Source organism: Rhea pennata, chromosome 8 (genome assembly GCF_028389875.1).
Source record: "Rhea pennata isolate bPtePen1 chromosome 8, bPtePen1.pri, whole genome shotgun sequence".
In the NCBI taxonomy this organism is placed as follows: Eukaryota; Metazoa; Chordata; class Aves; order Rheiformes; family Rheidae; genus Rhea; species Rhea pennata.
The window spans coordinates 33,320,757-33,338,101 of NC_084670.1; the positions used below are offsets into that span (position 1 = coordinate 33,320,757).

The 17,345-nt window shown below is 39.7% G+C and overlaps 1 protein-coding gene across 1 annotated transcript in view; it reads left to right on the plus strand.

Moving 5' to 3' along the window:
- HMCN1 (hemicentin 1) overlaps window positions 1–17,345 on the plus strand; it is a 185,266-nt gene that overhangs the window by 51,677 nt on the left and 116,244 nt on the right. Inside the window, exons 10-11 of the mRNA XM_062581699.1 lie at window positions 1,046–1,167; window positions 6,165–6,440. Coding sequence (XP_062437683.1) covers window positions 1,046–1,167; window positions 6,165–6,440 — 398 coding nt within the window. The remainder of the gene's footprint in view (window positions 1–1,045; window positions 1,168–6,164; window positions 6,441–17,345) is intronic.

Here is a 17,345-nt window from a genome sequence, read left to right on the forward strand (position 1 = left end):
ATAATCCACGGAGCGGATTGTTTGTCCTTTGCTGCTACAGCATTGAACTTTCACATATATTCCAAGTTTATTTCTCCTCTTCTTTCTGTATCCTTTAAAGATTAAAAAATGACTTTGTTCAGACAAGGAAAAAGGGAATGAAAGACATCACTAATTCACTGCTTTCCCGTAATACGGAAATTATTTGCCAGAACTCTCATGGATAAGATAGTCATGCTAGTAGTTCGTTGATTTTTGTTTGTATACCATAACAACAGGCTACAAGGAGTGCTGGGTCGCTGTAGCAGAACCACTGGTTTGCTCGGTTTTGTGGTTTGTTGCACTGTATCTTATACCAGATGTAGTTCTGAAACTTAAGAAGCTATGGGAATTCCTTAAGCCCATGACACCACCAGTATATATAGTTATGTTTTTGTTCTTTCCTTGTTCATAACATTACATATGACAGGTATATGGTATCTATATGGTATTTATAGACAAGTGTCAAGTGGGGTTTTTTGTTTTGTTTTGTTTTTTTTTTTTTTTTTTTTTTTAATAAAAGAAGGTAAAAAATGACTCCCTGAATGTAGTCTGGGAGCAATGGCCGTTTTTTAGCAGGGAATATGGGAGAAGGTACCCTCTCCGCTGTATGCACCTAATAGTGGATTTTTGTATAGAGAGAGGGGAACTAGACTGAATGTGGTGAAGGACAGGGTGTCCTCTGTGTGTTGCCCACGTGTGTCCTGGGAACTTGAGAAGCTCATGCTGGGAGGATGAATCGTTGTACATTTTCTAGTGGGGACTACAGCCAGGTGCCTGGCTTACACAGGAGCAGGTGAGGAGAGAAGGAAACTAAGGAAAGATATCTTCCAAAATAATAAAGTGACAGCAGAGTATGAGCAGCTGAGTAAAGGAGGGCGAACACAGCAGTCTTGGTTATTGTGTGGCTACTGTTGACATCTGTTAAAGGCATGTTTGTGGGTGTTTAATTGATTCATTTTGCAAGAACTTACATTTCTTAATAGTTGCGTAATACCTGACAATGTCTGCCTCTTCCCTGCTCCAGAGAATCGGCTAGCGTGAACTGGGAAATGGACAAAGTCTCCTTGTCTGATGAAGGCTCTTACGAATGTAGCGCAATGAGCAGCGCAGGAACCGGACACGCACAGACGTTTCTGGATGTATCAGGTGAATACTAATGAATCCTTCTGGGCTGGAGCATTGTAGTATGTTGTGTTGGGATATCTAATAGAGAATAATGTCACGAGGGCCCATAAAAGTCACTTTCAGATCTAAATATATTTTCAGTTATGTTTTTTTTGTTTTTTCACCTATGTACTGTGCAAATCACAGAAGTGTGCTGATGTTTTCTCAGTTTTAAGAATTACCACTGGGTTTATTTTAATCTGCTGCCACTGAAGTCAGATTTGCGGAATAGATGTGGCCTATAGAGGCAGAAATTTGAATTGAATTCTTCTTTTTTTTTTTTTTATCTTAGTAATTATACACATAACTTGCTTGTTTGCAAGTATGTATCAGATACATGAGGAGTTAAAAAGCTTGCATTTAACATTTTTATGCTCTTTTATCTAAATTTAGCAAATTGTTGGAAATATCTTTTCTTAACTGTTATTTCCAATTTTGAAAAGTGAATACCTAGGACAAAGGAGATAAAGAAGAAATGAATTTAAATGCAACGATGCTGTTGAATAATAAGATGTATTTGGTTGCTAGTCTAAAGATGTGGCTGAAGACTAGTTCTACCCTGTAAAACTGAATCTGATTCTGTCTTGACTAATGCTTTGTATGATACAATAGATTATTTTTTTTTAATGTAAAATGTTCCTCCTTCATCAAATCTCAATTTTAAAGGACAGCTAGTAGAAACCTAGTCATCCAATTTGTACAAAGTGGCGTGCCTTATGTGTTACTGTTTATATACTTCTACAAGGTGCTTGTTAGTAAGTAAGTTCCAATGCATAAAGCAGTTATGCACTGATGACTATGAAAAATGACTTGCTGAAGAAGAGGGAATTTTCCTCATATAAGTTACTGATTTGTTTAGATTCAGGCTAATAACCTTATTGCTGAAAGTTAAGGGTGATAAGAGAGGATCCTGTGTGAAAAATGAGTAATGGCATTGTACTCAAGTTTTGCTCATAGAAATCTTGGATAGAGAAAAGTTGATCATCTGTGAAAGTAAATATAAGGCTAAATTGCTTGTGTATTGTTAGGCTGATAGCTGAGACATATAGACACTAATTATTGCCTGTAGAATATGAAGATAAGAGTTCTTTTTACAGACGAACCAGAACATTTTCCAAACCCAAACAGGAGGCTTTGCTCTGCAGAGTGAATCTTTTTGCCTCTTCAGAGGAATTCAGCTTAAGTAACTGTAAACCAGGACACATCCCAAACACAAATGGGGAAAATATAAAGATAGCCATGATCTTGAACCATTTCAGCAGATGATAGTGGTCCTCTACAGGAGAGCAGTGAGTGTTCAGCCAGTGGAAAGAATGGATTAAAAAAAAAAAAAAAGAAAACCGTAGTAATTGTGTTGAATCAGCATGTCTCCTGCTAACTGTGCACTTGGAGAATGTGTGTCCATTTAGTAATTACCTTCCAGTTAAGCATCAGTCAGCTTGTTCACAAAATCACTGCATAAAAGTATGCGTAAGAGAAATTGATGAAAGAGAAGAGCTTGTTTATACACTTCTGTATAAATATGTACACACATAAGTACATACCTACTTATGTCACATAAGATGTGTGTGGGGTGAGTGAAAAACCCTATCCCTCTTTTAGCGAATTTTGTCACTCGATTTTTTGAAAACTGCAGTGGAGTCTGAGGGAAAGTGAAAAATCCTTTCTACTGGAAACAAAAGTCCAAAATTGATAGCCTTCTATTTCGAGTTGATCAGACATCTGTCATGTAGGAATGTAAGTTATTAACCTGGAATAGGGAAAATGTTGGAGCCACGCGCCCCTGCGAAATGCAGGAAGGTGTGCTGTGGGCAGGTTGCAGCTGCATGTCTGCCTTGCTGCTCTTACCCTCCATAGTTCCTGCCTGTGGTCTTTTCAGAGCAGTGCCTTTCCTCTTGCACCTCTTTTGTCTATCTTCCAAAACACATACTGTGTCCTGTTGGCCTTTTGTAAAAGGATCTGACATAAAGAGGCGATTTAAAGAAAAAAGAATGGTGGTCTTAACTTGGGTGGGCCAAGCTGAGTCAGCTAACTCGGGTTATAACAGCAACAAGGATAGTAGAGCTCTGAACAGCCATTTGAATTCAACCTCAGGTTTTCATATAACTGCTTGAGACACTTGTCATCTTGTCTTTTGCCGTGTCCTGTGTTAGCTAACTTGACTGATGAATCATAGAATCATAAAACAGTTCAGGTTGGGAGGGTATTTGGAAGTTAGGTAGCCCAACTGAGTGCTTGAAGCAGGGCTAACTTCAGAGCTCGATCAGGTTTCTCAGGGTCTTGTCCAAGCAAAACTTGAATGTCTTCAAGGATAGAGATTTCACAAGCTCTGTGGGCAGGTTGTTCAGTGTTTAAGTACCCTCACTAGGAAAATATTTTGCCTCATGTCTAGCCAAAGTTTCCTTTGCTGCATATTATGACCATGGCCTTGTGTCCTTTTTCTCTGTGCTCTGAGAAGACTTGGACTCTGATTCTCTAAAACGGTCTCTTTCTCAGGCAGAGATGAGCCTTTCACTGCAGTACAAGCATATCCAAAGAAACAGGCCTGAAATCACTGATTCCATTCAAGGCAAACTTTGTAGAGAAACAGCCCTCCTACAGCAAACGGTAGATTTGGGAAGAGGAACATCCTTCTAGTCGCTCAAAGTACTCCAGCAGAATGAAACAGTAACATCAATACTTGCACAAGTCCTTGCTGAGTACTTTATCTTTTGCCTACCAAAATCCTTCGATTGCACAGAGTATTTCCATTTTGTTGTTTCAGACTGTTGGCTAGTGTTTTGGAGCACAAACAGCTCTTTTATTCTGCCCCTGAAATTATATGCAAAAAGATGCTCGGTCTGGATGTTACAACCATTTTCCTTCATATGGCGAGAAGCGAAAGAGAATCCTAAAGCTGTTGTCTTATGAGTCTGGTGGCGCTTGGGAGTTGAGGGTGTGCTTAGGCTTTCCTGTATTGTCTCATTTATCAAGTGCAGCGAGATCCACTGAGACTGACACACCATGTAAACGTGAGCAGTTAAGTTTTCTTTTCAGCCATACAGTACATTAATGTGAGATGCCCTGAATCTTTGTGTACAAATATCTGGAAGAAAATTATTTATTTATTTTTCTCTAAGCAATCTAAACAATCTTTTCATGCATTCTTACTTTGCCCAGCTGACAGGCATTATATCTCAGATTATGACATTACATCTTAGACTATCCATTTTGTCAGCTGCTGTGTGAAAGTTATTGGAACTGCATCAGCATTTTAGGAAAAAGCAAATACTTGATTTTAAATCTTTAAAATGTCACATGGCTTGTTAGCTTGTACAGACACCTTAACTGAAGTGCTCTGAGTATGGGGAATTCAGTTTAAGGTTTAAACAGAGGATTGCTCTCTGGCTACGTGTGTGCATGTTACTGTGCCAAGAGGCTGTGGCGCTCTAGAAGGCGTTGCGCTGGACTGGCAGCCAAAAGATGAGGGGATTAGTCCTGTGCTGACCTTCATATCTCTCTGTGATTTTAGTTTCTGTGTTTCTTTAAGTGACCTACTTGGAGAAATGCAAATGGCAAGCACTAGGAGATTTATCCATTCACACCACTTTGGGAGCTGGGGAAACTCCTTTCTCAGTGAACAAGTCTGGCTTTGTGTTGGCTCTCCTCTGCACGTGCTGGAATACACTGGTTAGGTTATAGGGGTGGTTGCCGTAGGGACCTTGTTTATAGGGAAGCAGAGCTGCAGCTTTGCAGAGCGTGTGGGAGATCCATCGCTATGCAGAGCTAGCGTAAAGCTTGTGAACCTCATCTGAGACTCCACATGAGACTTGCATGAGGAAGAGTTATGGCTGGCTGTGAGCTTAGGAGCAACTTCCACCCTTAATAAATAGAGCTTCCTCCCTCCCCTCCCCCCCCCCCATGCTTGCTTTGCTTAGGATGATTGATCTTGGTGTGTAGTGATAAAGATTTGCTCTTGCTCTTACAGCTGTCTTATTTCTGCTAAAGCATTCCACTTGAACTATTACTGCAGATTTTTCTCTAGTCAAGAACTAGTCTGAGGAAAACAAATGGAATATATACATATTTTTAAGGGGAATGCATAGGGTGTCACATACTTGGTTTGTTTTCTTTCTCATTAACATTAACATATTTCCTCCTTTATTCAGTGATAAGAAGGATCAAGATGAATGCTATTTTATGCATTTGTGGTTTTGAAGTTAAATTCCAGTACAAAATTATTGCAGGTGCATTCTCCTTGGAGTGTGATAGAAGTGTAGAAGCTGCAGCACAAAGCAGCTACTGATACAAAGAAAAAGAGGTTGCAATTACCTAAGATTTGAATGGAAACCAATGCATAAAGAATATAATGATGCTTAGACCAACTGTTGACTTGAATTCACTGTTTTATTAGAAGAGTTCATTAGTAACACTTTTTTTCCTATGCAAGCCTGTAAAAACCTAGAGCGTAGCTCAGTTTTCACCACGTGAAATATCTCAGTCAAAGATCAGTCTCCAAGACCAAGCGGTGGCCCTATCTGCTCATTCTGTTGCAGTGGTGCTTGGGTCTCATGTTGACTCTCTCTCAGTGCAAGATTGTAGCTGGTTGTTGGATTTGTTGAAAGATTAATTCAAAGGACACTTCTTTCCAACAGTCCTCCACTCTATCTTCTCTCATAAATGATGTGATATTTCATCCCAAATATGTAGGATGAAACATCCGTATCATCCTCTGTGTTATGGTAGTTCTTTCATATAAATCAAGTGTATTCTTTATAATACAAACTCCTGCCAGGTAGCTTAGCCTCAAGCCGGTCTGCATTCTCTATTTCGTGGCTTCATCGATGCAAAATGAAACGAAGTATTAATCCAGTATTACAAATTTTTACTATTATTTCTATAGCGGACTGATAGTTATTTATCATGAAGCAAGAAACGAGCCAAAGGTTTCAAAATCTTTTCCTCTTTGTTCTGTTCTCTGTTCTGTTCTTTCTACACAGAGCCTCCACCCGTGATTCAGGTTCCTAATAATGTCACAGTTGTTCCTGGTGAAGGAGCCATCTTGACCTGCCTAACTTTAAGCACAGTGCGTTACAATCTCACCTGGCAAAGAAATGGGAGGGATGTGAGACTAAAGGAACCCTTGAGAATAAGGATGATGAGCAACCTGTCTTTAGAAGTGAAAACTGTAAAGCTCACCGACGCCGGCAAGTACAACTGTATCGCTTCTAATGAGGGTGGATCTACCACAGCATCTGTCTTCCTTACAGTGCAAGGTAACAAGGGAACCATGTTAATCTTACTCTGATACATTTTTTTTTTTTTTTAGTTTTCTTTTTCTTGTGAACTCTCGTAACAGCTTTGTGTTTTATGCTTGTTTGTGGAAAAATACAGCTTGGCGACTGAGAATATAATGTAGTCTTTCTTGTTTTAAAATAGCAACAGGAGTCACCAAACAGCACTAGGGCTCGTTTGATGAGGCTGTCTTGTGCTGTTTGCCTCGATGAACCATGGTTCAGTCCCCTTAGCATATGTGCCAATTTACTACGGCTGTGCAACAGAATGAAGCCTAAGGTGTCTCTGTTACTAGCATCTCCTGAAGCGTAGAGCACAGACACAGATGGGCTCTACTCTGCTTTGTTTGCTCACACGCTTTTTTTGTTCTCAGAAACATCAGTTCCCAATGTTCGTAGTGAAGCCTCACTTTGAGGAAAATACAGTGATACCGTCATGCGGGGGTAAATAAACTGGTAAAAGTCGCTGTAGTCTTCTAGGTTATTTTATACCTCTTTATAACAGAATAGTGCTACTACTAAGTTTTTCCTGTGTAAATGAGCATGAGGTCTGTTAAATAAAATATGGATGTGCACAGCTCGCTGTGCACAGATTTTGGGCTGAAACGAATGGTGAGACAACTAACTCCTTTGATACCCAGATGAGAGAGGTGGTCTAAGGAAAGGTATAAAAGGCAAAATAAGAAAAGTAAATCAGCAGCAAAAACATTACTTTTCTTTCTGATGCTCAAGTGAATGAATATATCGCAAAGAGTTTTACACTATTTTTATTACTACTCCTTTTTGACACTCAGTGGAAGTTTAGCTTATGAAACTCTGCTAGTTTCATTGTGTCCTTCGAGCTAAGAGCTAATTTGGATTTTACAAAAGGCTACGTTTTGTGAAGACAAGAACTTTCAAAATATTTCAGGATTGAAAAAGATGACAAAGGCGAGACCAAGCAAAGTCTAGATCAGTGCTGCTGCTTCATACCGGGAACAAAGTTCAAAAAATAGGTAAAACCACAGTAATTTGTTTTAGAGCTAATTCTTTTAAAATTTGAATGTCCTGCAGATTTCTCTCGATTTGCCTTGGGGAGACTGGAACTTTTGGTTCCTGTGAGTAAGAAGAGATAGAACTGCAGAACACTTTAGAAAAAAAGTGTTCTGTCCCGTATTTTTAGTTTTTGACTGTTTTGATGAACTGCTTGTAGGTGGTTGAAGCAGGTTTTCTGCTTGCTGATGGTAGCAGGTCATGTTCAGTGCACGACGGATAACTTCATACTAGGACATTGTTAGTTGATGGAAAATGTAGAATTATAGGAAAAAAGAATTCAACAATACTGTCTTGAGTAATGTGCTCCAGAACAAAGAAGGGTTGATAGTGGAGTTGTAATACTTCTTAAAGGGGTGTAGTTTCCCTGTGTATAGGAAGGGCGCATCGGTTTACTGGCATGCGGTAAGTAGATGTGCAATCAATTATTGAGAACCTGTTATAAAATAAAGCAGACAGGCATTTCTTGGCTGGGCTGTTTGAATCACCCTTTAGATGGCTACAGCAGATTTCTAACTGCTAAATTTCTGATAAGGTGAAAGGGAAGGAAAAAAAACCAAAAAAAACCTAAACCTTCTAAACCTCTGGAAAGCTGAGAGTTTGAAATTGTATTGATGGAAAAATCCTGTAGAATTTCAAACAATCATTCAAGCATGTCAAAGGCAACAAGAGAAGCAGCCTCCCCCACACATCTCTTCTGGGATTTAGATTTTTCTCCCTACTGTCCGTAGATCAGCTGGGAGATCTAACAGTGTGACTAAATTACTTCTGGCAGGTTTTTACAGTAAAGCTAAAGAAGTTTACTGCTGCCTCAGCAGAATATTTCAGATCATTTATATATGTGAGAATGATTATGTCAAATATTTGGGAATTACATTTTGGCTGGTACTAGTATTGCTAACAGCTTTATAACATGCCTGAGATAACCCTCTTGGATGGTTTTGACAGGGCTGGTTGAGAGACTGTCAAGCATTTTCTTTTGTTTTTGATGAAAGGCGCTTAGAGTAGAATTAATCTGTAGGAAACACTAGTCTGCGTTCAGATTTCTGCAGTAGTGGCTGCCTCTTTCGCTCTGGAGCATGTAATCTACCTGCAGCCTTCCAAATAGCGATGTACAGAAGCTGAAGGCAGCAGGATGGTGGTATGCGGAATTCTTTATCCTAATTTCAGTGTTTTGATCTCTGACACATTTGTGGAGGCACACTGATGTGCGATTACTTGTGTCATGCACAACCCTTACTGTTTGGCAGGGTCTAGAATTCAAAAGAGCTATTTATATTTGGTGGCAAAAGAGTAACGGGTGGCTATATTTAAGAAGAAAAAGCTTGAAAGGATTGTCCTATTAAAATTCCAAATAAAGCAATTTGACGTCTTGCTAATAGATTACGATGGGCTCATGGTTTGGGTAGCTGCAGGTAATCCAGGGGATCAAATTAATTTCAAATTGAAGACACGTATTATTGTTGGGAAAGCTCCATATAGATTTCTGTATTTTGGCTCATGAGAGCATAAACTCTACTTTTGTCCCCGTTTTCTTTCTGGAGCGGGAGTTAAGGCACAGAAGTAGTGCTGTTAGCTCTAAAAATAACCCAGCATCTGCTTTACGTGCTTAAGTGGATTATAGTAAACCCTTGTTTTGAAAGTTTTCAGTTTGGTAATGCTACTTCTGAAAGAGAATGTTCATCTGGGTTTTTTTGCCAACAGCTGTGCAAATATAGATTAAAAACTTGAATGAGAGTTGACCTTTCTTCTTCCCCCCCAGTTTTTTTCTCAGTCCATTGCATATTGATAAGAACTTACTATACTAAACTGCTAAGTGTTGCACACTAACACTGAGCAAAGCTAGATGAAAATCCCTTTTAAAAATTGTATTTAATTGAGGTGAGGCAGTATACTGCTCAGAGTAGTTGGAAAGGTTACTAAATGGAGTTTTATATGTTGCAGAGAGTACAATCTATAGGAGCCTTCTAGAATTTGTATTATTGTGGATTCAATGTTAGGAATAACTGTTAAATATACACTCTCTTTTAGACGTTGTTATGTGCGGTCTACATAGCACAAATTATTCCTGTCTTCTCTCCTAACAAATGAGTCTTCTGCAGAAACATGGGTGAATTTGTAAGAATATTATTATTATTTTTTTTTTTAGATGCTTCATTAATTTTATCAAAAGCCTAGAAGAGCACACTGCAGCAGTGTGAGGCTTGGCTAGGGGTGTAAAACATTGATAGACACATGATCTTTTCAGATATACGTTTCTCAGTGATGAGGGAAACTCTGTGACTGTGCAAACTTTTCCTTTCCAGTTAGTCTCGTATGCAAAATGTTAGTCAAAATGTGCATGTTGCTGAATGTAATTTTATGGGTTGTCTTGATTTTTGTGTTTTTCTCCCTGATTTGTGTAAGTAAGAGTAGATATTGAAATACTTTTCTGAGAATTGCAGCTATCCTTTGCTTCTACAACACAGCTGTATAGTACATTGAAACTTCTATGGCTTTTGCTGATTATGCCAGAGATAACAGAGCATTTGTAACAATAGATTAACACTAAGTCACACAGCTGAGCCCTTTGAGGCAATGAAGTGCCAATGACTGTCTGCAGAGGTTATTGGTTTAAAAAAAAGCGCCGGTCAGCTTTTTACTGTGACACATTTCTCTGAATGTGCAGGCAGAATACAATCGTACCTGCTGTAGTTATTCTATCCATAACGTAGTGGCTTTCCTGAATCTGTATTTTCAGAATATTTTTTTAAAGTTTAAATGGCTGTCTGGTATCACCATCACAGCAGAAAAATTTTTAGCATCTGATTACAAGTAGCACTTCTGAATAATCCAGAATAATTTTTGCAAGCAGCTAAGTACTAGAAACACCTAAGCCACGCCAATGCAAGAAATCCGCGTACGTATTGTGTGTCCTACCTGCTCTCATAAGAACTAGTGTGAGGTTGACGTGGGGGTCGTTGCTGTAATAAGTCTCCCGAACAATCTTCTAGCAAGCCAACGCTTGGAAAGAGTGCTGTGTATGTTAAATGCACAGTGGGAGAAAGTTGGACTTACTAGCCTGACAGGGTGCAAGCATGCTATCTACAGTAGGGAATTACGTGGACATTTATCAACCAGTTTATAGCTTGAAATTCAAGTAAAAAAATTGTCCAGAGGACAGTGTATGTGACTTGACTCTGCCAAGGCAATGGTAATCTACATTCAAATCTACATCTTGGATAAGGACAGAAACTAAAATTGAATACAATATGACCTTCAGCATGAATATGTGTGTACACTTACGTACATCTGGAATGCTTTCAGGGAAGAGACTGCTTAGATCAACAAGAGGAAAATTGCCTTCTGGGCATTATCCAGGGCTTTGTTGCCTGAGTTTTTTTTTTTTTCCTCTAAAAAGAAGTAAGAGAGAAATAAGCACCTTATTCTATGAGATATCTGCGTAAATGATCATTTCGGTATTTGTTCACTTACATATGTGGATGCGCTCTGTAATAATGAATAAGGAGGAATTTGTTGTATAGTGCTCATTTTAAAAACAAAGCAAAAAAGCGTATTATTGAAATATTACTGCTGTTTTTGCTATTTCAAGTATAGAAAATTAAATGTAAGCCATTCAATCCTAAAGAATGAAACACAATTCAGATAACACTTGGTTCTTTCTAAGCTGTTTCTTGGAACTGTCTTAGATGGTGAGTTAATTTTTTCCAAGCTGCATAGTTTAAAGTTACTAGTGAAAGTCCATTATCATTGTAGCCCATTCCACCATTTTTAGAACAAGAAATAAAATGCAGTTAAACTCTCAGCAGTATTCTTTGATGCAGAAGTCAATGTCCTATGAACGAGGAAGAGCTGCATCCATACGTATCCATCTGTTTGAATGGCCCGGCAGCTTTTAATTACTATTCACAGCAGGCTTGGTGACACTCGGTTTGCTGTTTTCCTGAAGTTAACCTCTTGCGCAGGATATGCGGTTGTTCATAGGGTCAGGAATTGCTCGAGAAGCCTCACCAGAGTTCTCTGCGACTCGAGCAAATTATGGACTCTCCCCGTGTTAGTCAGTCTTTTTCCCCACTGCCATGCGTCACAGGGCATTCTTTCCTGGAGGTTTCTTTTGATAATATTCCTGGGGTGAGACCACGTACAGGTCAGTTCAGAAACAGGACAAATGAGACTTTTTCGTCCAACTGGCAATGTCTTTTCTATTTCTGTTTCTTTTGGATCATTTGTTGTGAATTCAATTGAGTAAGTACTAATTAATGCTTTGTAATTTTATAGAATATTCAGCTCATGCATAGTAGGAAGAGTAGTTACTCCAAAGAATTTAAGGTCTAACTTGATGGAAGATGATGAAGTGAAAACAAGGAAAAGTGATTAAAAGACAAAAATACGTCACCCGTCATATTTCTGTCATTTTAAATTGGATTCCTTGTTCTTGCTTATCAGTTGCTTTCTTGGGAGAAGTGCGAGCCTTTTGAATGATTTCTAAGAGGGAATTTGCAGGTGCCGAACCATAACGATGAGAAACGAGAACTTCCAGGTGTATTCTGACTCAATCCAATCCTGTTGTTCAAGACAACATACAATGCAACTCTCCTGGGGACAAGCTGCATGTAGGATATTTGATGCTTTCTTGTTTCCTCATTGAAACAAAGCAGAAGAATAATCTTTCCTCTGTGATACCTTCATATCTCTATTACTGCAACAGAACTTGCAGAAAGCAAAAGCTATTTATTGTGTGTACTGCTGTAATAAAGGTGTTGGACTGGCAACCTCTGCTCCGAGAGCTGTTTGCAGTAGTCAATAAATACTATGGGATATAAACAAGTTCAGTGTACATTTTAAGGAAATGAACTCCAAGTGAAGGTATGGATCCACTCTGAGAAGTATCCATGGGCCCTCTATTTCACCTTTTGAAAAATTCTAGTGTTCTAAGATGATTGCTTAGCAGTTTGTCAGTGTTGCTGTGCTGGAGCAGGATGCCTGCCCTTTTGGGATTTACAAAGGTGATCACCAAGTGTTTTTTCTGAGGATACCAACTTCTAGGGACAGTGATACATGGAGGGAGGAAACAATTTCCTTTTCTTCTGCCTTTTTTCTGCCTCCCCCCCCCCCCCCCACGAGGAACTCGCCATAAAGTCTAAGCTTGTGACATGGATGGTGTCAGGTGCTTTCTTTATGGCCTGTTGTTCACAGCTGGTGTATATTGTGCTCAAATTCTTTTTTGGTAGAGTGTGTGTACAGTCAGTGGATGCCAAATCTCAGAATGGTTGAGCTTGGAAGTGACCTCTGGAGCTCATCTAGTCCAAACCCCTGTTCAAGCAGGGTCGCCTACAGCATGTTGCACAGAATTGCGTCCAGGCGGGTTTTGAATATCTCCAGAATATTCACCCTTGCAGTAAAGATGTTTTTCCTCATGTTCAGGCAGAACTTCCTGTGGTTCAGTTTGTGCCTATTGTCTCTTGTCCTGTCACGTGGCAGCACTGAAAAGAGTCTGGCCCCATCTCCTTGACACCCTCCCTTCAGGTACTTACACACATTGATAAGATCCCCCTCAGTCTTACCTTCTCCAGGCTAAACAGGCCCAGCTCTCGCAGCCGTTCCTCATAAGAGAGATGCTCCAGTCTGATCATCTTTGTAGCACTCTGCTGGACTCTCTCCAGTAGCTCCATGTCTCTCTTGGACTGGGGAGCCCAGGACTGGATGCAGTACTCGAGATGAGTCTTCCCCAGGGCTGAGTAGAGGGGCAGGATCACCTCCCTCCACCTGCTGGCAACACTCTTCCCAATGCACCCCAGGAGACCATTGGCTTTCTTGGCCGCAAAGGCACATTGCTGGCTCATGGTCAACTTGTCATCTACCAGCACTTCCAGGTCCTTCTCTGCAGAGCTGCTCTTCAGCAGGTCAGCCCTGAGCCTGTACTGGTGCCTGGGGTTATTCCTCCCTAGGCGCAGGACTCTGCACGTGCCCTTGTTGAACCTCAGGAGGTTCCTCTCCACCCAACTCTCCAGCCTGGCCAGGTCTCTCTGAATGGCAGCACAGCCCTCAGGTGTCTCAGCCCCTCCTCCCAGCTTTGTATTAAAGGAAGGACAGAATGGTTATGAATAACAGCTTTGGTGAGAAGGTGCATCATGCCTGTAGGGTAACTACTCTTTTAAGTGCATGTCTGCATGTGTTTTGGAAACTATTTCTTCTGACTACAGAGGAGAAATGATTCCTCCTTTCCTGGTTGTCTTGCATAGCCACCTTAAGGCTGCGATGGACACTGCCTACATCAAAGCAGAGCAATTTGTTCCACTGTGTGGTTAGCAAAGAGTGCAGTTGGAATTGGTAAAATCGCAGCTTATGCAAACTCCATGGCTGAATAGCAAAAAGGTACCAGAAAATGCTCCCCCCTTACCCCTGAAAAATGAAATAGGTGCATGAATACGAATGCTTTGTAAAAGAGTCTCAGAATTGGTCATATGAATGCTGCTGCTGTGTCTTTTTTCCTTAATACATAGGCCTAACTACTGAAACGGATGTTTCCTTGATTTAAATTCTGCCACGTCACCTTTGCAGAAGGCCAGGGCAAAGGAAGATGTGGCGAGGCGTGTTGAAGGTGGGCTGGCGAGGAGATCAGCAGGAACTTGGCAGCTAAGTGAGGTGGCTGGCAAGTGAATGAAGTGAATAAAAAAGAATATTGTCTGTGGACCTTATTAATTAGGTTCACTTGGTTGAAGCCAAAAGTACGTGAGAATACAGATAAACGTTTAATGTTGAATGCTACCTCTTGTTTATCCTTGTTTAATATTTTGATCTTTATTTATGCTGTAATGAATCTTGCTGCAGCTGCGTATGTTATTTATTTTTATTTTTTTTTTTTTTTTGTCTCTGGAAGGTACAAAGCAGCAGAATGCTGGTATGTTAAGTGTAAGTCTTATTTCTGCCTTCTTTTGCTCACCTGATAATGTTGGTGTGTGAAAGTAACCGCATGGTCAATGATGCGTTGTCAAAGCACAGTGTGTAATCACCGCTGGAGCCAAACACCGTTTTCTAACATCAACATGAGAATAGACCTTCCCTAAGGCCAGAGCATGCAAAACATCTCCTAGTGTCTCTTGGCAGGATTTAAAACAGAATAAAAATAGCTGAGAAAGCTGTGCACATCATGAATCTCTTGAGGACAATTCTGTAGTTTATGTCCATTTCTTCCCTCTCCCTGCCACCTCATATGTGGATTTAATTCTAGTACTTCTAGAATGATGGCTGTGCCTTCCTCTGGTGTCTTTCTTCCAGGATCTTGGAAAATTCAGACCCTTTATGCAACCCTGTAGGGGCTTGATAGGAATCTGCAGATGATGTTAAATTCACTGTATAGATGGAGAAGTAAAGAACTTGGGGAGTGTTAAGGAACATACACTCAAGAATGGAATCATAAGTCGTTATGTAACTACATCTGAGTTTACAGTTTTGTAACTTTATGTATAAATTAGTTATTTAATTTATTCCTTGTTTTGCTCATGGAAATGTGACTTTTTTTTTTCTTTTTGCATACATTATTACGTATGGATCTCAGACTCTTCTTCAAGCTCACACAGCCAGTTAATGACTATCAAGTCCTGGCAATAGTTCTGCTATTCAGAGTGCCACATCAGAGCACCAGGTGACATATTACATCAAAAAACCTTCCTTAAAACAGCAATAACATTTTCCTTTAAGGAGTTTATACACTTACTAGGAACAGCATATTGGTTTTCATGAAATGCTAACAAACCTGAATTTTTCATGATACTCAAAACATAAAACATAGAGCAAATATTGGAAATAACTTATTTAATCTGTGTAGTATACTTCTATGTATATGATTTGTATGCTGATGTTACCACTAATTAAATCTTAAAACTCCTTTTATGCTCCTTAAGAAACTTAGACTCATGTTCAGTGAAGGTATATTACAGGTCAAGTGATTCTGTAGGAACTGTGATCGTAGCACACAATAAAATGCCTAATATCCATGAGACTGTTTATGTACTGTTTGTAGTCCCCTGCCGTGTGGATGTAATGTGGTATGAGTAGTCCATAGTTTCAAGTGAAGTTGGATATGCTCAAGTACAGATGTCTTGTTAAAGTCAGCTGAGTTTGACTTGATTGATAATGTCTATAGCCTTGCTAACCTCTATTTCCCAAACCTGTGCTACTCTTAGTAAACCCATCCATGTAAATGGCCTTTATTTTTTTTGGTGCCCTGAACTTGATGTTTGAGCCTGTAGAAATAGTTTAATTTTTCATTATCTCAGTTCCCCCATCAGCAACAGAGCATCGCTAACCCTCTCTCACTGAGTGTGCTGAGCTTGTGGGAAGGAAGAGTCTTTTCTGAGTTCCATGTTTTAATGGCATTTGCTTGAAAAAGATCATTGACTAAAAAAACACAGTATTTCTGCAATGTAAAAAAGCAGAGCCTGCTTCACTCCTAACACATTTTAAGAGCGTTCAACTTCTAAGAAAGAGTGAAGCAAACTATACTTTCTTGCCAGAAACACTAATTAATATATATAGGTGAGTGTGTGTATATATTTATTTTAGTCAATGATCTTTTTATGCAAATAAGCTTTAAAACATAGAATCTTCCTTCCCCCAATGAAAATTAAATGGGTATGGTGTTAGCCCTTCCAGAGGAATCAGTGTGTAGGAGGGCTTCTTATTTCTTTTGTTACCACAAACTAAACTAGAAAGAGTTAACCTGGAAGTTGCATATCGTTACACTTTAACACCTACTGTCCTAATGGATTCTACCCCATGCAAATGTGTTGTATTTACTAGCTCTTACCCATTTTTCCTTAGCAACAATTAAAAACTTATCAAACATTCGTCATCTGAGTCTATACGATGCTGGAATTCCCACTGAAGCTAATAAGAGCGACCTGTGCACACCAGCTCTGGGTTCATTCTCCATGTACATGTATTTAGCCTCTCCTAGTCTCCAAAAAGAGAGAGCAGACTTAGACTTTCAGTCTAAAGGTGCTAGGCAAAAGATATTCTGCATACAAATACATTAAAACTCAGGCAGCACATGGTTAGCAAAAGCCAAAACTCTTAAGATTGATGCCTCTGATCCTACAGTAGCCAATTTGATTCCTTAATAAAGGTGAAGTAGCAGCAGTTCATACTGTAAATTTCTACTTTTTCAGACAGTGAGTGAGGTGGATCTTTTTCTTTCCACTACAAGTAGACAAAAACATATGTCATGTGGAATAAATTGTCAGCTGTCTCAGTGAATAGTGTTGCTGGTCTTGTAACATCACTGAGGAACTCTATAAAGGCCACCAGTGACTGAATTCCGTGATGCTGCCAGTGGTGGTTCTTGAGCAAGCGTAGTTGAAGTCATAGCGTGATTCATAGCGTCAGCGCTGTGCTTTCGGTTGTCCTCAAAGTAACTCTGCTGTTAAGTTCCCTGTGCACGTGTGTGCATGCATGTCTTTGATTTTTGTCACCCAAGTTAATTCTTAGATAGACTTACTAGAAAGCTTGTGTTCACTGGTTTTAGTTTTCAGAAGTTTGTATTGTTTTTTCCTCAAATGTTTATTCCTTTGCATTTACACTTCGTTGATTTAACACTGTTCTGCTGAGTTTTAAGCATGCACTTAAAAGTTAGAGTTGATTATTACGTTCAGGTAGAATCCATGTGAAACCACTAACCTTTTCTTGTTTTCTATTCAGAATGGTGACCTGGCACAACTTAGCGTTATTTCAGCCTGGCTTTGTGACCTTGCTGGGTTGCGTGGGTGAATTTACTTGGTCTGTTCTGGCCTTTTGTCAGAACTGGTGTCCACGTTTGGGAACTCCCTGTTCTGTGTCTCAATACTAAGTGAACTG